Source organism: Oryctolagus cuniculus, chromosome 14, assembly GCF_964237555.1.
Source record: "Oryctolagus cuniculus chromosome 14, mOryCun1.1, whole genome shotgun sequence".
NCBI classification, from domain to species: Eukaryota; Metazoa; Chordata; class Mammalia; order Lagomorpha; family Leporidae; genus Oryctolagus; species Oryctolagus cuniculus.
Genome location: NC_091445.1, coordinates 29,986,166 through 30,008,089, shown reverse-complemented (window position 1 = coordinate 30,008,089; position 21,924 = coordinate 29,986,166). Strand labels below are relative to the sequence as shown.

The window sequence follows — 21,924 nt, the reverse complement described above, 5'->3', positions numbered from 1 at the left end:
GTTTTGTAGGCTTTTCCACTGCGATTTTAGGCTGAGAAAGTTGTATCTGTAATGATTCCTGCTTCCGTGTGCCCTGGGAAATACTGTTCTAACTGATATGTTAGTTACAACAGATAAGCAACATTTTAAAAAAATGATTTTATTTATTTATTTGAGAGATAGAGTTACAGACAGAGGGAGACACAGAGAGAGAGAGGTCTTCTGTCCACTGGTTCACTCCCCAAATGGCCACAACTGCAGGAGCTGGGCAGATCCAAAGCCAGGAGCTTCTTCCGGGTCTTCCACATGAGTGCAGGGCCCAAGCACTTGGGCCATCTTCTACTGCTTTCCCAGGCCACAGCAGAGAGCTGGATCAGAAAAGTAGCAGCCGGGACTTGAACTGGTGCTCCTATGGGATGCCAGCACCGCAGGCTGATACTTACCCACAGCGCGGGCCTGATAAAAATCATTTTTATAAGATGACACTTGAAGTAGACAGTGTGGCATTTCAGTGGTGTGTTTGCATGTTGCCTTTTAACTACTGCAGGGTGATTTGCCATGGTTTTTGATATTATCTTTGGAATTGTTACTTTCCCTATTCACCAGTCTTAGGGATGGCGACCTACACGGTTCAAAGAAATTGGGAGCAAAGTCATGCCATGTAGGTGGCTCCAGTTTTCTTACTATGGAGAGGGGCAGGACATTGAAAGAGGGGTGAGCTAGGCTGAGTCTGTGACACCAGCAGATCATGGAAAATGTTTGTCCGGGATCCACAGTTGCTCCCGGCTTCATGCTTAGGCTCTAGGGTTCTATTTTCCTTGAAACTGAAAATATCACCCTAGGAATTTTTTCCCTAACTTTCAGATTTTGTGCTTAGAATTCTTCTAATTCTTTGGCTTGAAGTCTCCATCATGTTCATGGGAAGTTAAAATTTAAAAAAAGAAGTTTATTTTTCCTTCATTTACTCGCTCTTTTATTTGAAAAAAAAAATGAAAACTTTGCTTCAGTGTATAAGAGGGTACCTCAAGAAGCATATGGAAAATAGAGTGAAAACATAAGTAAGTTAATTTTGGTGCAAGAACATTTTGAAATCCAGGCATAATTCTTTCACTGTGCATGTTTTCCAGGAATTTTTTGAAATGCCCTAATATAATTTTAGGAGTGAAAGGAAAAAAAAATGGAAAACGGGACCGCCATACAGTTTAACTGTGAAAGAGTGAAACTTAATGGAATACTTAAAATCAAGATGAAGTCCTTAGTTTGTAGGATTTTTTTTAAAGATTTATTTATTTGAAAGGCAGAGTTACAGAGAGACAGAAAGAGAGAGGTCTTCTATCTGCTGCTTCACTCCCCAAATGGCTGCAACGGCTGGAGCTGCACCAGTTCCACGCCAGGAGCATAGAGCTTTTTAATGATCTCTCAGGCAGGTGCAAGCGCCCAAGCACTTGGGCTGTCTTCCACTGCTTTCCCAGGCTTGAGCAGGGAGCTGAATCGGAAGTGGAGCAGCCAGGACTGGACCCGGCACCCATGTGTGGTTCCAGTGTCACAGATGGTGGCTTTACCAGCTACGCCACAGCACCTCTGTAGGATATTTTGAAGCCAGTATAATAGAATTCCTCTGTGAAATGACTTGTTGCTTACATTTGGAACTGCACTTGTGGCGACACTGCTTGGCCTAAATCCGTTAGCCCCGTGGTTATGAAAGGGTTCCAGCACCAGCTCCTCATAGAAGCCTTGTAGGACTGATCTCATCTTCTCCTCCTTCTCTCACCAGATTCCAGAGGGGTGACTACCACATTGACGTCTGCATCAATGACTACCTGGATGTTTTCTGCCCGCACTATGAGGACTCTGTCCCAGAAGATAAGACTGAGCGCTATGTCCTCTACATGGTGAACTTTGATGGCTACAGTGCCTGCGACCACACTTCCAAAGGATTCAAGAGATGGGAATGTAACCGGCCTCACTCTCCAAATGGACCGCTCAAGTTCTCTGAAAAATTCCAGCTCTTCACCCCCTTTTCTCTAGGATTTGAATTCAGGCCAGGCCGAGAATATTTCTACATCTGTGAGTATATGGGGATTTATCATGTTGTAGGGCAGCTGCGAGAACCCAGCCTGATATTTTACCCGTGTTCTGAGGCTTACAGAGAGCTGGACTCTGCCTTGCAGATGTCTCCTTGCGAATGCATGCATCAGGCTCCCTAGATCCGTTAGCTGGGAACTGAGAGCACAAATTGGATTAAAGACACAGCGCCTCGCTCCCTATGAAATTGTGTGTCAGCCTGTTCAGTGAACCACTGCTGACTTGTATTTCTTTTAAATGAAAATTGCCAGGACTTCTCTAAAGCTCAGGAAAAGAAAAAGAAAAGGTTCCTGGAAAAAAAAATTAAAGGAAATAATTAAATTTACATAGCTTAGAGTCATTGAGTTTCTTAACTCAGGTGTCAGCAATAGCCATTCAGTCATCTACATTTTCAGTGGAGAAAGCCAGAACTCCTGCATATGTCAGCATGCTGACGATAAATGTTCTCTTCGCACCAAGGAGAAAAGACAATGATTAAGAGCAGCTGTGTCTTTAAACAGGCCCGAGTGTGAAGTAGTATCTAGAAAGGGCACTCAGAGAACTGGCGTGAGTTTCCCACTTGGGGAATGGTGAACAAGTGCCCTAAGCAAGCTGGGAAACTTCCCTGTGTTCGTCAGTGTCACTCTCTGCTTTCTCCTCTGTGTGTCCCATCACTGCTGCAGGCTTCTGACGATGACATCCGATAGTAAAGCCTTCTCACCCTTCATGGAGAAAATCCTGTTGTAATGGGGACTCCAGGGTCAGAGGCCAGGCCTGAGATCCTGTGTGTGCAGAGCTCCCAGGTCTGCACAGCCACTGTGCTGGAGCACACTTGGAGTAGGAAGGGTCTAGGGAACATCTCCTGCAGGCAGCTTGCTGGGTAACTGGACTTTAGTATCGAATATTGAAACTAGCTGGCCTTTCCCATGTATTTTCACTGTCAACTGAAGGAGGGAGAAGTTTATTGGTTCATAAGTACATTCAGTGGATAGCTCCAGTTGGTGCAGAAATGTCCGAGGCTGGAGAGAGCGGGTGCAAAGCGAAAAGACCTTCTCTGCCCTTAGCGGGGGCCAGATTCTGTAGACGGGGAACTGAAGTATAAGTAGACAGTGGTGGAGTGAAGGCAGGTGCGGGGAGCAGTGGAGTTTGGGGAAATCAAGCCGCACCTGCGTGGAGAAATCGGGCAGTGCAGCCGCACACGGTGCCGGTGCGCAGAGCTGCAAGCAGCCACACCCTGAACATCAACTTTTCACCCCAGCTCGCCAGAGAGACGCGATAAAGAGCATTCCTGTTTTTCTGACTCATTGCTTCAGTCCACGTGTCCCCACCCACCCACTTGAAACCCACACGCTTTAAATCTGTAAGGCTTTCCTACTTCTCTTCTCCAGAAAGCAGGATTTTAGAATACGTCCAGTTTCATCATCGCAAGGAGCTGTCACGTATATTGAATTTAAAAAGGAAATTGAACCGTACCAGTTTTTATTATTTCGGCACATATTTCAGTGGTTAGTCATGAGAAAACATGCAAAGGCCTTGATACTATCTCACGTCCAACACAGAAAAAATAAGAAAAGGAATACTGGAATATTGAGTCCCACAGTTGCAGGAAATGCTGGCATCCAGCGACGTTACAGGTTCTTAGGCAGGGTGCTCTTGACTTTGGCTGGTTTTTTTTTTTTTTTTTTTTTTGAATCCTTTGTGAAAAAATCTCATTAAGCAAATGAGAAGAAGACAAGAGGACGACTTCAGTGGTGGGACTGCTTCTCAATTTTCTAACTGCAGTCTCTCAGGCCAGCAGAGAGGAAGTTGTTGCCAGTTTTGAATTTTCCTTATTGGCTTCTCAGAATTTAAAAAAAAAAACAAGGCAAAAAAATAAAAAAGGCAAAATGTATGAAGAAGTACCAAGATGGGAAACATACCCACTGGATAACCAGTTGATTGCATGATTATTAGAAATTACAGAATCCATGGAGGTTCATAAGCAAGATGTTATTATTCAGATATGCCCGTAGTTCTTATGACTGGTTTTTCCTCATTTGTGGTTAAATTCAATATTTCACTAAAAATCATTATGTGTCTTCTATAACATTCATTTAAAGGAGTCATTTAACTGTCAAGGGCTCCCGTCAAAGTAATTGTTCCAAAATGCTCAAAAATATCAAGAGCCTTTTGCTATTCAGATGCGTTTTACTTGAATTACTTTTTTTTTTTTTTAATGAAAGGTAAAATAGCACAGAATTAGCAGCAAAGACATGTGCATGGCCAAGAAGCAGAGTGGCCTCGTGTTCGGTGAAACTGAATTTCCAGCCATGTTTTCCACTCACAAAAGCATCCTTTTTTTTTTTAGCAGTGAAAGGGCTTCCTCCGAGCAGGAAGACATACCACAGATGTCTTCCATTTAACTTACTGTGGTCAGAAGTAGGCGAAGGCCTTCCCTTGACGTTCCTGTCTTCCTGATAGGCGTGGCGTGCACACGATCATTGGGAAATGGCTCTTTTCACGCTTATTAAGTTCCTAGAAGCTCTGTGCCGGTCTCAGGAACAAGCCTGACCGCCCACTGGTCCATCGACAGTCTCATGATCTGTTCCTGCTGGGTCAGGAGCACATGGCAGTTTCTCATGGGCTTAACATCTCAGCTCACATTTCAAGAGAGAGAGAGAGGAAGAGAGGGAGAGCGAGCTGTGGCCTTCTCACTGTCCACTTCTAGGGTGTGATGGGCGGACTTAAGTTTAGTGTTGAGAGCGGCAGGCCAACGTTTAGATAAAACCATGGATGTGGGAGAGGAGAAGCTGAGTATTTCACAACAGGGTTATCTACGCTTACTCAGGGAAGACACGAACCAGAAGATTCTGCTGTATGCTCCACAAGATAAACTCTCTTCTGATTTTCTTTGAGTTACACAGAGTTTCTTCCAAAAAGTCTGGAAAGAATGGTTTGTTTTGGTGCAGAACATTTCAAAGTGCATGCATAGTTGTTTCATAATATGAATTTTTAAAAAAAAATCCTGGGTTTCAACAGTGCTATACAAGAGCAAACTAGTATTTCCCATGAACTTGCTGAAATGCCTCCTTATACAATTAAGAAAATGCAGCGGTCGGAAGTATCTCATATGAAGTTGCCAATTTAAAAACAACCCATCCTTTCCAGTTCTAGGTCTCTCTCTCTTTTTTTTTTTTTTTTTTTTTTTTTTTTTTTTTTTTTTGACAGGCAGAGTGGACAGTGAGAGAGACAGAGAGAAAGGTCTTCCTTTGCCATTGGTTCACCCTCCAATGGCCACCGAGGCCGGCGCGCTGATCCGAAGGCAGGAGCCAGGTACTTATCCTGGTCTCCCATGTGGGTGCAGGGCCCAAGGACTTGGGCCATCCTCCACTGCACTCCCTGGCCACAGCAGAGAGCTGGCCTGGAAGAGGGGCAACTGGGACAGAATCCGGCGCCCGGACCGGGACTAGAACCCGGTGTGCCGGTGCCGCAAGGCAGAGGATTAACCTAGTGAGCTGCTGTGCCGGCTCTAGGTCTCTTATTTGGCTTGAGAACAAGTCTGTCAATGCTGTGTTGGCCTTTGCTTGGGACAGGCAGTCTGTTAAGTTGTTTCCATCGCTGATTATTGATAAGGCAGAGCAGGGCCATTCCTGGATCTCACAAATGCTGTTTATAATCAACCGGAGTTATTTTGGTAAGAAATCAGCATACTAAAGTAATTACGGAAAGTTGGTGATATTTCTATCAGTGATAGATTTGCAGAACTGGCAGTCAATTGATGAAGGCAATAACTGTGTATTTAGACTCTCTAAAGGAAAAAATAATTTTAGAGTCTTCAAAAGGCTCATTTTAGAAACTTCAAAAATACTCATTTTTAGAAATGATTCTCATAAATATTAACCCCCCGAGAACATGTTTTAATGGAGTTTTGCTGTTATTTTTAAATCATGAGAAGAAAAAGGAAATCATCTAAATAAAGGCGCTACAAGTTATCTTTGTAAGGCCACAAGACACTGATGTAGAATTCACCCTTTTGTTTTTTTTTTAAATAGGTTTTTGTTTGTTTGCTTGTTTGTTTTTTTACTTATTTGACAGGTAGAATTAGACAGTGAGAGAGAGAGAAAGGTCTTCCTTCTGTTGGTTTACCCCCCAAATGGCCGCTACGGCCGCCGCTGCACTGATCTGAAGCCAGGAGCCAGGTGCTTCCTCCTGGTCTCCCACGCGGGTGCAGGGCCCAAGGACTTGGGCCATCCTCCACTGCCCTCCCGGGCCACAGCAGAGAGCTGGACTGGACGAGGAGCAACCGGGTCTAGAACCCTGCGCCCATATGGGATTCTGGCGCTGCAGGCGTAAGATTAGCCAAGTGAGCCATGGCGCCGGCCCGAATTTACCCATTTGTAGGGGAAGGAAAACCGAGCCTCAGAACCTTGTCTTGACTTAACTGGCTTTGTGATCTTGGGCAGATCATTGAATCTCCCAGGAGTTTAACTACACGCCTGTCAAATAACGTGGTTGCAGTGATCTCAGAATCCCCTGGCACTTTAACATCCTAATCTGAAAGTCTGCAGCATTAGCATAACAGAGGACTCTTGGACAGTGACTCAACCCAATACCGTCCTTAGTCCTTATCAGTGAATGCCAGGGAACGGGAAACCTCTAGGGAAAGTGCAGAGTGGAGAAGTGGGTTAGAATTGCTGACCTGGTTCTCTTCCTGCTGCCCTGCCCAAGCCTCCGTCATCTGCAGTGTCTACCAGTGCAGCAGGTGCACAGCCCTACCAATGCCCTGCAGTGACTTCCCGCCTGACCAGAAGTCCACGGCCTCTCACCTGGCCTCAGGTCTTCCATGGCAGCACCCGGCTCTCCTGACCCTTGCCTGCCTCTCCTGCCACTTTCTGACTCACTCTCTCTTCTCCAGCCCCCCCCCCCCCCCGCCCTTCCTGCTGTCACACCTGTCCAGTGCACTTGTCAGGACCTTAATACTTTCTCATGCTCTGCCTAGGGGTTCTCAGTATCCCCAGACACTCACATCCTGTGTTCCGTCTTTCTTTACGTGTGTGCCCCAAAATAATACCTTCATCAGAGAGGCTACGGTGACCTTTCTCTCTAAAAAAGGCCCTTCCTTCCTGATCCCCACACTCACTCTGCTTTCCTTGTCCTTGGGAACTCACGTAGTTATGTTTGGTTGCACAAGGCTGTTTCTGCTCTACGCTGCGGATTCTATTGCTTAGCAAATACTAGATGTTCAATAAATAAGGCCACCTAGCGTTTACCTAGCACTTACCCTGTTCCCAGAACAGCACTAAGGAAATAGTGCTGGGGTTCCTCCCTGGCCATTTTATGGGTGAAGAGAACCAAGGTTTACACAGACAGGAAGTAGCTGATCTGGGCGGAGATAAGTGAGTGAGCAAATAAAAGAAGTGAAGAGTTAAAGTCCTACTTCTCATACTGAGAAGAGGGAAAACACTTTATGTTGAAAAATAGTCACATTGACGCCTGTTATTTGGAGAAATTTACTTTACAAACTTCCCCTAGAAACCCCAGGTGAGATGATAGAAAAATAAAATCTTAAGCACACTTATGCATTTTTAGCTCTCCAAAGGACACTTACATCTCAGGAAGATATTGTCTTCCCAGATAACTTCTGCAGAAGAGCCACATTGCCTACGAAATTCTCCTTAAGTTTATGGAATATTCAGCATCCAGACTGAATCATGATTGCACACTTGCTAGGAGCTAGTGAGGTTTAATGAGAGGCCTGTAATAAAAAAGGCAAGTGTCACTTGCTGAAAACGATGTAAAAATTCAGACATTTCTTCTAGCATTTGCTCTACCTAACTTATAGCTAGGGACATTCTATGTTACATATGCCTAAGGTTGTTACTATGGGTATCATTCTTAATTGCACTGTACTCTCTTTAAGATTTATCTTTTATGTATTTTTAAAAGTTTTTTTTTAATTTTTATTTGTTTGAGAGGTAGATTTTCAGACAGTGAGAGGGAAAGACAGAGAGAGAGGTCTTCCATCCACTGGTTCACTCCCCAAATGGCTGCAACAACCGGAGCTGCGCCAATCTGAAGGCAGGAGCCAGGAGCTTCTTCCAGGTCATGCACGCGGGTGCAGGGGCCCAAAGACGTGGGCCATCTTCTACTGCTTTCCCAGGCCATAGCAGAGAGCTGGATTGGAAGTGGAGCAGCCAGGACTCGAACTGGTACCCGTATGGGTTGCTGGCACTGCAGGCGGAGGATTAACCTACCGCGCCACAGCGCTGGCGCCTTTTATGTATTTAAAAGCCAGAGTCAGAAGGAGAGAGAGAGAGAGACATCTTCTATCCACTGTTTCTTTCACTCCCCAGATGGCCAGGGGCCAGGAGCTTTTTCCAGGTCTCTCACATGGGTACAGGGGCCCAAACACTTGGGCCATCTTCTGCTGCTTCTCCCAGTGGCACTACCAGGGAGGAGGATAGGAAGTGGAGCAGCCGGGTCTCAAACAGGTGCCCATAGGGGATGCCAGTATGGCAGGCAGCGGCTTTACCCGCTAAGCCACAATACCAGCCCTGCGTCGTGTTGTTATATAGCTGCTTGAATACATGTGGTTAACTGCAAAACCTCAGCTTTATGTAATTTCCGTAAAAGTTTACAGTTTTAGGCTGGGAGGCATTTTCATACACAGAACACAGTTTTTAAAACTGACAAAGTAAGTAACCAACTTCCTAAGAGATGTCTTCTTCCATGATCACAAATCAGCTTAGTAAATCACTTGACTGTACCATGTGGTTACTGACTAAACTCTGTGAAGGTAGAAGAACCTCCGTGAGGCTGGCGCCGCGGCTCACTAGGCTAATCCTCTGCCTGCAGCGCCGGCACACCGGGTTCTAGTCCCAGTCAGGGCGTCGGATTCTGTCCCAATTGCCCCTCTTCCAGGCCAGCTCTCTGCTGTGGCCTGGGAGTGCAGTGGAGGATGGCCCAAGTCCTTGGGCCCTGCACCCCATGGGAGACCAGGAGAAGCACCTGGCTCCTGGCTTCGGATCAGTGCAGTGTGCTGGCCGCAGCACGCCAGCCGCGGCGACCATTGTGGGGTAAACCAATGGCAAAGGAAGACTTTTCTCTCTGTCTCTCTCTCTCACTGTCCACTCTGCCTGTCAAAAAAAAAAAAAAAAAAAAAAAAGAAGAAGAAGAAGAAGAACTTCAGTGAACCTGGAAGAGCACTGGGCTTGAGAGTTTCTAGTAGCAGTTAGGACACTGAACGGGACACCAGCACCCCTCATCAGCGTACCTGGGTTTGAATACCAGCTCTTCTCCGGAGTCCAGGTTTCTGCTAATGCACACCCTGGGAGGCAGCAGAGGAAGGCTCACTCGCTGGGTTTCCCTGGAGCCTCTGCAGTGGTTCTCTAGTTTCTTGGTAATGCTTTTGAAAATCGTGTGCTGAGCACTGCATTACATCCAGGGAAAGAGTAGACCGTGGTGAAAAGAAACAGACTCCCGTGTGCCGTCTGGGGCCTAGTCCTGCTCCCGTTTGCCTGATGTCTTTATTATAAACTACTTATTTCTAAAACTCAGTGAGCGAAACATTTTTAAAGGACCAGTTGACTCCTGAAGAGATATCTTCAGTAATCCATATCCAAAAAATGTTGTATCCTTTGAAAAGTTAAGGCAGTTTGAATAGCCAGATTAGTATTTTCCATTTAGTTAAAAAAAAAAAAAAAACTAATGCCTAAAGATTAAAGTTGAAGACCGTTTCCTATATTTTCAAGGAAGCATTATATTAGGATTACATATGCCGAAGGTTGTCTTCATTCCCTGTAGGATATCTGTCTTTTCAATGGCTTACTTTAGTAATTACATTAAGAATTATTTTGCTCCTGACAGTTCCAACCAATTCACCTTTTTCACTGAATTTTCCTCACTGAAATATTAAAGTGTCACAACGGCACAATTATCAAAGCAGGAGGTGATCTTTCTCACCATTCAGTCTTTTACTCCTGCGCTGCAGGTGACCTACCTATAAGTGCAAAGTATTTTCCGCAAATGAACAACTCCATACTTGCTCCAGTGTGTGTGTATGTGTGTGTGTGTGTATGTGTGTGTGTTATTGAAAAATGTTTTTGATTACTGAAGTCTTATTTTAGCATTATTTGCTCTAGCATCAACTTCACTAAGATTTAGGAGTTCTATAATTAACATTTCCAGTGGTCAAATAGTGGCTCACATCCTGTGTTTTTTTTTTTTAATTTTTATTATTATTATTTTTAGGTATGTTGGCCCTGAGTACGGTGTTCAAGGCATATTTGTAGTAATAAAGAAAGGAGTTGAAGGGCAGTGTTAAGAAATTGAAAAATTTTCCTATTTTCCAAAGTAGAAAAGGAAGTTTGTGGCACAAACAACACCCATTACTCAGTTATGGGCTCAGACTATATCTTAGAGACTACAAACTACTTGGTTTGGTTCTTTTTTAAAAGTTTTGCTTTATTTTGGAAAATAGAATGGAACTGTTTCTCTCTGCTGGGATACTGGCGGTTTTTCTGGGGCTATATGATCTTTCTGTTCTCTGTGTTTACTTCCACGGGTCTTTAGCAAACCTACAAGAATACACCTTGTTATTTAAAGAATGAGTTTAGAGAATTGTGTCTGTTTCAAGTTGTCCCTAGCCATCTTTTAGGAAAGCATGAATGTTTTTCAAGGGCTCTTAAATGAAGGTTAAATAAAGAACTTGAAAGAGGATATTTAGGGACTTCAGGGTATTTTTCTGTGTTAATCATAACTTTCTCTTAGGAAAACAATTGTTTTGTTGCCAGGTGCCCTGCTAACCCAAGCAGCTCAGGTACAGCCGCAGCCAGTCCCAGCGGTGGTGGGGCTTCCTCCAGTGCATTTCAGGTGGTTCAGAGGGATAGAAGCTGGAGGCAATTGATGGGAACATGGGGTATTTAAAAATAGTTTAATATCTTTACATTTTTTGGCAAGATTGTTTAGTCAAGTAGCAAGAAATGCATGCCCTATTAAATCAGTAGACTAAAAACTGAGTCCGGTTTCCCAGTTGTTGAAAATAATTGGAGGGACCCTGGATTAAGCTACCAGGATTTAAGCATTTGAGGAGGGCTTAACCTGCTGAGCCTCAGTGCCAGCCCCAGTAATTTTTTTTTCTATAAATTAAAAATCTGATGAAATTATTGCTAGATCTGTGGAAAAGGAAACTGGAGTGAGCATCACTACTTAATGGTTTTGACGTTGGGAAGACTGTTGGGGTTTACAAGGGATCCCATGAAAGACATTGAGTAATTGAGACTTGATAGAAATTCAAGCAGCAATGTTAAGAAATTAAAGACCCAGGTCCTCTCCCCATTGTCTGAATTTTTCAAAGGCTGCAACACTCAGATAAGCTCAAAAACAAAATAATTTTTGGTCGTGCTCCTTTTAAGAATGCAAAATGCTATTAGGAAGCTGAGACAGCGTGTCGAGTTCTGACCTCCTAAGTGAGAAGAAGGAATTATGTCACCTTTTGCTTCCTCTTACCCCACTGAGAATAAACGCTGAAATGGAAACAAATTAAAGGATTGTTCTTTTTCTTCCTAAATGTCAAAAGTGGCCACATCTCCTGGAGAAGTAATGCACCTGATTAATTGTGCAATTTCACAGGGAAGCGGTAATTCTCAGCCTTATAAACATGTAATGTACTAATTTGGTTTCCGAGTTAACTGAAAACAGTTTAATGAGCTGCTGCATCGCGTGTATGTTCAGTGTTACACAGAGCAGATGCTAGGAGAAATGGAAATAACACGCCAGTGACACTTGGAATAACAGTGTTTATACTTCATTTACTTTGGTTTGTCAGCATGCTATTCTCTGCGTTTCCCTCCGTAACTTATTAAGGCAACTGAAGTTCAGCACGATGATGTGTAAGTGTCATTTGTTGTGAATTACACGAGCTTGCACAAGCCCAGCGTATAGTCAGTCTTCAGGAAGAAATCGTATTTGCTGGTACACTTGACCAAAATCTTACCCACGAGTCGTGCACCTAGTGGAAGGTGGAAGCCACGGCGCGCAGGCTGAGCTGTGTTTGGCCTTTCATCATAAGAAAATCTATTTCTCCGGGTTTTCTCCCTCATCTCTTCCGGCTCTATTTTAACAGAATGGTCGTGTAACTCCTGGTTTGAAAGTTGTCATACAGCCTCACAGCAGGCTTATATTATCCGCAGAGTTCTTTATGAGCAAATATAAATCACCACAAATGAGACTTTTCACAGCCAGAGATATGTAGAAATTTGTGTCTGTGCTTTGCTGGCTTGCTGAAAAATCTCTCTAGGCTCTGAGGCCCTTTTGCAGCTCATCCCTGCGCCCTATCCTTTTGGGAAGCAGTTATCCAAACCTGAGATTGATGGCCCAGAGAGCTGATAGTGGCTATAAAGTTTTCTATTTTCTCTTTTCTTTAATATTAATGCGGAGAATGAGGCATTATCATTCATTATTTTAGCTCACGAGTATCCTGTGGGCTTCAAATAGGATTTCTGGAGCTATGGTTTACCTCTGGTTTGTAGGGGACCTATGTGGACATTGGCAACGGGCGTCTCTCCCTCCCAAGATTTTCAAGGCAGATCGTATGAACATCGCATTAGCAGCAAAACTTTAATATGTATGCTGTAACCAGGTTTGGTTTTAAAACTTTAAGCTTTATAAAATATTAATTCATTCTGAGACCCAAAAGTAAAATATCATGAATTTGGAGAACAGCCAGCCAATCTGTTATTGTTACAAATTGAAATGAAAATTTCTTTTCATTTTACTATTTTCAGATGTACCATACAAGGGGACTTCACAAAGTTCTTGGAAATGGAATTTAAAGGTTTCCCTATTTTGGTGCTAATTTTTTTTTTAAATCTGTGCATGGGAGAGATATTCAGAAACTTCGTGGAAAAATAGTTATCATGAAAAAACTCTGCATGGATTTCAATTTTTTTGCACCAAAATAAGCTTATCATATAATTTCATTTTCTTGCACTTTTTGAAATACCCTCTTATTCCCAACTTGCTTTATCTACTCCTTTTATAGTTCACATTCCTTTTTGCATGCAAATCCTTTCAAACAAATGGCCTGAATGTTTTTTAAAATAATATTATTGTTTTTACCTTAAACATGTCCAGTCTTTATAACTTCCAATATCAAGCTTGTGGCATAAATTTTCTTTTCCTGATTTTTTTCACAGTTTTTAAAAGTTAGTTTTCTCCTAATGTAAGTAGTTATAGAGCTAATTAAAATATAAAAAAGTGAAGTTTCACCAAATGGTTTGTTCTGCTGTAATAGTTTTAGTGGGTCCTCAGCCTTGAATTATGAATTTCTATCTCTGTTTTAGTGGACTTTTTAAGGAGCAAATCTAAACAAGGAGAGAAAACGAGAGGCCAAAAATATGAATAATCAAATTTATTGCCTTTCGAAAAATACCCTTTTTTGCTGCTGCCTTTTAATTTGATTTTTAAAGATGTATTTTTTATGTGAAAAGTAAAGTGACAAAGGAAAGATTTTTCCATATGCTGGTTCACTCTCCAAATGGCTGCAACAGCCAGGTCTGGGTCACACTGAAGCCAGGAGCTCCATCCTGGGCTCCCATGCAGGTGGCAGGAGCTCAAGTATGTGGGCCATCAATAGCCACTTTCCAGACTCATTAGCAAGGAGCTGGGTTGGGATTGGAATTGCAAGCGCTCAGGCTGGCCCTGCTATAGGATGAGATGCAGGCATCCCAAGCAGCAGTTAAACCCACTGCACCACAATGCCTGCCCCACATTTTAAAAAAATTTTAATTGTTATTGTTTAAAGATTTATTTATTTACTTATTGGAAAGTCCGACTTGGAGAAGGAAAGGGAGAAAGAAAGATGTCTTCTAGCTTTTGGTTCACTCGGTTCACTCCCTAGATGGCCATAATGGCCAGGGCTCAGCCAGGCTGAAGCCAGGAGCCAGGAGCTTCATCTGGTCACCCATGTGGATGCGGGAGCCCAAACACTTGAGCCATCTTCCACTGCTTTTCCCAGGCCATTAGCAGGGAGCTGGGTTGGACATGGAGCAGTCGGGAGTCGAACCAGCGCCCATATGGGTTCCTGACATCATTGGCCACAATGCTGGCCCCATCCTTATTAATTTTTATTAGATCACCTGAAGGAAGGTCTTGCTCTATACACCTGCTGTTGTAGCCATTTAGGGAGTGAATTAGCAGATGGCAGATCTCTCTCTCTCTCTCTCTCTCTCTCAATCTCTTTCTCTCCCACCCCCCCATCTCTCCCGTTCTTCTGTAAATCTAACTTTCAAATAAATCAATCTTAAATAAATAAATTGTGTAAAATATGTAAGCATACTTCACAAAGTTCATGGAAAATACAAATAAATCATGCTTTTTTGGGGGGAAAAAAATCTTTGAAATCAGGCCTAGTTTTGCTTTTTTTTTTTTTTTTTACAGTAGACATTTTCTATGAATATTTTGAAGACCCTTCCCCACACTAGAAAGTTTCAAGTGAAGTTAGCCTTGAGACCCACATTCTAGAAGGCATATGGAATTTTAAAACACAGTAGCTCATACTTGAATGGATTATGGAGACAGAATATGGTGCCATAATGAAATGTGTCATCCACAAGCCATACTTTTAAATTGTCATGAAGACATTTCATGATTAGCAGGACTGCTTTTTTTGGAAACATTCTTTTTTTAAGATTTATTTTATTTTTATTTGAAAGGCAAATTTACGAAGAGAGAGAGAGAGACAGAGAGAGACAGAGATCTTCCATCCACTGGCCATCAAGAGGCCAGGACAAAGGTGGGAGCCAGGAGCTTCATCCAGGTCTCCTATGTGGGTATGGGGGCCCAAGTACTTGGGCCATCTTTTGCTGCTTTCCCAAATGGCACTAGCAGGGAGCTGGATCAGAAATGGAGCAAGTGGGATTCAAACAAACACTCATATAGGCTGCTGGTGTCACAGGTGGTGGTTTAACAACTCCAGCCCCTGCTGGTTATATATTTTTTTTAAGATTTTATTTTATTTATTTGAAAGAATTACAAGAGAAGTAGAAAAAGAGAGTGAGATAGTTCTTCCTTCCGCTGGTTCACTCCCCCAATGGCAGCAGTGATCTGGACTGCACCAGGCCGAAGCCAGGAGCCAGGAGCTTCTGGGTCTCCCACATGGGTGTAGGGGCTCAAGCACTTAGGTCATCTTCAGCTGCTTTCCCAGGCACATTAGCAGGGAGCTGGATCGGAAGTAGAGCAGCTGGAACTCGAACCGTGCCCATATGGGATGCTGGCACTGCAGGCCAGGGCATTATCCTGCTGCACCACAGCGCTGGCCACATTGGTTATGTCTTAATAGCTGTCATGTAGTGAGCACTTACCCATTCTGTAGGTTTGCATAGATATCCCATCTGCAGCTTTTCACAGCTGTGTGAGGCGCAGCCATTGTTCCCATTTGACAGATAAGAGAACTGATGCACAGGTCAAATACCTTTTCTAAAATCCCACTGTCCCTGTGGGAGGCAGTCCTGATTTGAGCAACTGCTTTCTGACTCCAGAGTTCATGCTCTGAACTCTCATTTATTAAACGCAAATAATGGTCAAAAGCTTATGACATAAATAGTACTGGTGATTCTGAAGAAATTATTCTCAGAGATGTTAATACCACGTGCTTGGATTTCTGTTATTTCTGTATTACCTTCAGCTCCCTTGCCATAGCTGTAGAGTTTTGGTTTTCTCTTTCACATAGACTCCTATGATGTTTATAATAAGTGATATTGCTAAATCAATAACATTTTCTGGATTATTAGTTTAATTAAATAGTAGAATTTCTGCCCTTTCAAGATGATGTTTATTATTAAAGTCCATTTTGGAAGATTTATTGCAAGTATTTCCTGAAATGTGTATATTCCAAAAGGTATACAAATTCACTTCTATAAATTCACTTGCCAGTACTTGTGCATCATTCCGTTTGTGCAAAACTGACAGTGGCTGCAGAAGAACGCACTTCAGCATTAGGTATTGCTTTTTCATTATTTGAGCAGTTAGTTCCCCAGTGCGTCCTGAGCGGTGTTTACCCAGCGGGCCGGTGCAGTCGGCAGTGCAGAGCAGCAGTGGAAAGTACTCACGCAGTCTTTGTCTTCCAGGAACTCCGAATCCAAAAACGGGAAAAAATATGTCCATGTAACTAACAATGGGGAAAAGAGAAACCAAGTGCGTGCGTGTGTGTGTGTGTGTGTGTGTGTGTGTTACAAGATAAACCCTGTCTGTGAAAAAGAGAGAGAGGAGATTGCTTCGTGGGGAAGAGATTAGCTAAGGAGGTAAAGCACTGATTGGAAGAGCAAGGTGAAAATCAGGTGTCAGGACTTTCGACACTCAAGACACCTTTCCAGTTGTAGCGATCCGCCTGCAGGGGAGAGAGCGACGATGCAGGTTCTCAGAACCCACTCCCAGAACGTCTGGGACTTTCCATTCCAGGAGGTGACAGTGTGTGGCATCCATTGCTAGCAAGCTCTCTGCTGTTCTTCCTGCACTGACCACGTTTGAGGAGAGTTAATATCAAGGGATATCGGGATGGAAGAAGAGCGTGGGACTGAATGGAAAGAGCTTCGGCGATAGCTTCTGTCTGCAGAACAGGCAGGATTTCTTAGGGGAACCTTGGTGTAATCCAGGGGACCCTGCTTCCGGAGAGGCTGAGCTACGCTTAGATCCTGGGAGGCCTCTCACCCAGGCTGGTCCTAGCAGTCCTTCCTTCTGGCTCTCCCAGCCAACTGTCTCATTTGCTTCATTCAGAAAGAAGATACGATCTGACCAGGCTCATGCAAACCAGCACCTGTTAACCTTGTGAGGTTTTCTGTGGGTTTTGTACAGGGCTTCAAAAATGCTTTGTTTTAAAATGAATTCCTTTTGCGGAATGATAAGCAGTATAAGGGAGAGGAAAAGTCAGAAAATCAAGATAAAAATCGAGAGAGAACAGGCAAGATTTGAAGTGATAAGAAATATTCATTTTGGACCCACAGTTTGGAAGGGAATTGTGCTCCTGGTGAGAGAGGAAAGAAGAGTTGAATGGCCCCTGTGATACTGTGTCTGTAGGACATGAGGTTTCTTGAAGAAGTCACTGCCTATTGTCCGTGACCTTTTGTGCTTGTCAGCTTGTTTTCTTCTCTGTGATGTCAGGCAGTGCCTGATAAAAAGGGGCAGATCTAAATGGAGCCATGATTTGGTTATGATTAAAGGTCAGCAGTGATGTGTGTTTAATCACTATTTACCACTTACATACTGGGTTAGACAGCAGTCATTTTTTAACCGTATAATACTCTGATTCCTAGAAAATAAATCCATTATTTCATGGGTTCCTTTACAGAATCTCATGAAGTGTAGCAAATAGCCAGGATGAGTATGAGGAAATGCAGGTTTTGACCCCACTACTAATTAAGTCTGTTCATTTGGGCAGGTTCCACTCCCGCCTCAAGTTGTCCATCTGTGAATGAGCGGAGGTGCTAACTTAATGAATGGTATTCTTAATATTGATATTTGAAGGGCAATTAGTTACTTTTCTAGTTTCTGTCAAAATTAATGGTGGCTTCCATGACAAATTTTTATGGGTCCTTTAAATTATACATTTGCACATTTGCATGTGTCAGAAATAGTTCCTGTCATCAACTAGTTTGAAATCCACTGGTGGTCAGAAATAGTTCAATGTCATTTACTCACAAGGACATTCTTCTCGCACTCTTTGCAGAATCAAATCTGACCAAAATAGATTCATTCAGTTCAAAAGGTATTAATTCAGGGCACTGTGGTTCATTGAGATTGTTCTACTGTGCTAAAGATGGAAAAATATCAGTGCCGTCACTTAGAGATCCATTCTTTGGGTCGCATCCAAGATGACATTGGTCAGTTGGATGCATACAAAATATTTTCAAGGGCTAACTAGAAAATGGCTTTACTGTTGGCAGGTTTTGTGCACCTGGTTTTACCCCTACAGAGTCCCATACCTGAGCAACATGGAGAAATGTGCTTTTCCTAAATTGAAAAGCTCAGCTGTAGTCTAAATGAAATGGGATAAATTATCTTTTGCACAATTATCCATTAAAGAGAGAATTAGAATTAATATTAATCACAGATGTTTCATCAAGTTTTATTATCAACCAGATTGACTGCCAAAGTGCTTTCTGGAAGATATTTTCTCTCCCTCCCCCACCTGCTACTGAGAACAAACTGTTATTATGGGGCTTTAGATAAAGATGAATGGGTTTGGCGATTCATTGGCGGAAATCCATATTTTACAATACATTCTCTTGCAATTCAAGGCATCAAGGAAAAGCATGGGTTGTCACTTCCATGATAAAATTATACAATGGAGGCACAAAAGCAGAACCATCTCCCTCCACCACCACCCCCATCAAATACAGGTTAATTAATTGCTATCCAAACTTGGAATCACTCAACTCATATGTTAAAAACTTTGTCAAGTCTTACTTCTAAGTAAACTAATCAAAATGCCATGTAATTCTTGTAGTTTACCCATCACATTCAAATTCTTTAATATTCATTTTCATTGTTGTGTCTGTTTTCAGGAATCATTTGTTGCCAGATGTATGACCCTTATAACTGGAAACATTTGTTAATCAAAGTGTGCCATAGACCAGTACTGTATGCAGGACATTTTAAAAGTTCATGGAAAATGTATTAAAAAATATATAAAAAAAACTGTGCATAATCTCAAAAGTTTTCCAACAAAAGCAGCAGATTTTAATTCCATTTTCCCACCAACTTTTAAATTAGCCTCCTGTTCATTAGGATTCCCTAGGACCTTTTCCCCTAGTCAAGAGGTCAATGTTTTCTACTGAAGACCACAGGATGGTCAGGATCCAGACGGTGCCGGGGAAAGAAGCAATAAACACAAGTGGATGGTCTCACCCCAGTAGGCATTGCATTTTCTCAGCACTAACGTTTTTCCCTTCCTGTGTCGCTCTACTTGGAATTCAAGTTCCTGGAGAAGAAATTTGACTGGCATAAATGCTGTCCTTTGGAAAAAACAAAGAAACCTTGATTGACAGCCCCAAAACTGCATGGAATAAGGAAAGAGGAGTTTTTCAAAGTTTTGCTTATTGGTTTGCTTTTTATCCTCAGGAAGATGAGTGGTGATGCTGAATAGGCAAAAATAACCTCTGACCAAAACGAGGCCATATTTCATTGATGAATAGTCTTGTAGGATATTTGGAATGGTTCAAAACAAAGGAAGAAACTTATATAATAAATCCTTTAAGTGCAACAGAGACAGAGCATCAATTTACTATTTATATTCCTGGCTTCCTTGCAGGAATATTTTACCTTTGTCCAGTACTTTTACATTTGTCTAGTACTGTTGCAGGCTTGACTGAGGTCAACAAATGGAAGGAATATGGCTCATGTTTTCCAGCTAAGACTTAATTGTTCTTCCTTCTTTCAATGGAGATAATGAAAAACATCCTCTTTCTTCATTTCCAGCTTTCATTCAATGGACATCAATAGGATTGAAGGGAATCAATGGGCAAGGTTAAGTCTTACTTCCGCCTCTACCCAGCTATAGTTATGTCCAGAGTCAGTCACTTAACTCAGTAGGTTTCTTGAAATGTGAAAGAGGAGATTGGACTACATTGGGGATCTCAAAATGTTTCAAGGTCAAATTTAAGTTTCTGTTAAAATTTTAAAACTTTTTTTTTCTCTGCAAAACTTTCACGGAGCTTAAATATGGCACTGTGTATTGTAATTCTCCAAACATACATACATTTTGCGGTGCTCACCAACCCATTAGACCTGGAAACTTTTCATGTATCTTGTAATATAGATTACTTAGAAAATCTAATTCAGATTTGAAGTATAAAACTATCAAAAGTGCAAAACCTATTTTAAAACCATGCATTGTCCATTAATAAATCTTTTTTTAAAATATTTATTTATTTATTTATTTGAAAGGCAGAGTCCAAAGAGACAGAAGCAGAGGCAGAGGCAGAGAGAAAAGTCTTCCATCTGCTGGTTCACTCTCCAAATGGCCAGAGCTGGGCTGATCCAAAGCCAGGAGCCTGGAGCTTCTTCTGCGTCTCCCACATGGGTGCACAGGGTCCCAAGGGGTTGAACCATCTTCCACTGTTTTCCCAGGCACATTGGCAGGGAGCTGGATAGGCAGTGGAGCAGCCAGGACTCCACCGCCACCCATATGAGATGCTGGCATTGCAGGTGGAGGCTTTACCCGCTATGCCACAGCACCGGCCCCCGCCCCTCGTCAATTTTATGTGTGTGAAAGAGAGAGAGAGAGAGAGAGAGAGAGAGAGAGAGAGAGAAAGAGAAAGAAGGATGTGGATGCCACTTCGACTGGCTGTTCTTACAATACCCATTTCAAGTTTTTTGTTTGTTTGTTTGTTTGTTTTTTGACAGGCAGAGTAGACAGAGAGAGAGACAAAGAGAAAGGTCTTCCTTTGCTGTTGGTTCACCCTCCAATGGCTGCTGAGGCTGGTGCACTGCGCTGATACGAAGCCAGGAGCCAGGTGCTTCTCCTGGTCTCCCATGGGGTGCAGGGCCCAAGCACCTGGGCCATCCTCCACTGCACTCCCTGGCCATAGCAGAGAGCTGGCCTGGAAGAGGGGCAACCGGGACAGAATCCGGCGCCCCGACCGGAACTAGGACCCGGTGTGCCGGCGCCGCAGGCAGAGGATTAGCCTAGTGAGCCGTGGCGCCGGCCCCATTTCAAATTTTTTTACATAACTGTTGTCATTTTTGCTGAAATCTTTTGCTAAATATAAATACAAAGCACAAAAATGAAACTTTGATTAGCTCCACTAAGTAGGCTGGTGCAGTGTGTGTTTGGTGTGTGGTCTGCTGTGGGTTTTGCTCGTTCTGAGAAATGCGTGTGGCTGGCCTGCTGTTCTGTGCACGCATAGGCTTAAGTCTTTTGACTCAGAGCACGCTCTGCATTATTTTTATTGAGCTTCATCCCACTTAATGGACCATCATTACCTGGCTTCAAGTACTGGTTACCCCACCCAGATAATCATACTCACAAGCCTGTTCTGCAGTCCGTCTCACGTTCTTTGATGAGAACATTAAGTAATGCCTCAAGAATGACTAGGCCAGGGGCTAGAGGCTGCTAGGCCTGCAGAGTTGGTTCTACTCAGTGCTAATCCAGTTTCTGCAATGACTGCTGTGCCAGAGTTGCACGCTCCAGGAATGCATCGCAGGCTGTCATCTGGTTTCTCACTGTTCTACCAATGGCATCATGCTGCTTACACCTTGCACCAGGGCATTGTCCCTGTGGCCCACTGGGGGTCCTGATCCCTCATAGGCCTGATGCTGGGGGTACGGGTAGTGTCTGAAGCTCTTTGAAGGAGCAAGTTCTGACTGCTGGATCTAGAAGTTTCCTCAAACGGGGACGTCTTCTGAAGCTACCCTAGAATGTGGATAATATGTAGGATGCTGCCATATGCCAAGCCCTGGTAATCCAGCGATGAGTGAGGAGGTGTGAGCCCATCCTTCTAGCTCCAGGGTACACATGGTGCTCTGTAAATGCTTTCGGAACTGCCTCATGTCTGCTGCTCCCTTCAGATTGGCCAGTGCATCCAGGTTGCCGAAAGGCCCTCACTGAGCCTGCCCCCCTTAGCAGTGTCAATGCCTTTGTGCTTGAGCTGCTTGTGGAGTTGAACACCTGCTCTGGTCCTTTGGTTCACAGAACACTGATGACAGCTTGATTTGCTTTTTAAACCTTCTTCTTTGAAATCTAAGGGCCTGAGAGCAAGGACTCCATATCTCTTCTCTCTTATAAGCATTGTGGCACGAGGAAGGGAAGGAAGAATGGATCAAGGATGCAGTGAGCTGTCCGTGGGAGAATGCAAGAGACCCAGAGCTACCTCAGTCAGCATTTGAACAAGGCTTGGAGCCCACCAA

At 43.2% G+C, this 21,924-nt stretch overlaps 1 protein-coding gene across 2 annotated transcripts in view; it reads left to right on the top strand.

The window, feature by feature from the left end:
• The window catches only part of EFNA5 (ephrin A5), a 303,987-nt gene that overhangs the window by 248,900 nt on the left and 33,163 nt on the right, over nt 1-21,924 (top strand). For both annotated transcript variants that reach the window (XM_051853591.2, XM_002713956.5), the window contains exon 2: nt 1,754-2,046. In XM_051853591.2, coding sequence (XP_051709551.1) covers nt 1,754-2,046 — 293 coding nt within the window. The remainder of the gene's footprint in view (nt 1-1,753; nt 2,047-21,924) is intronic.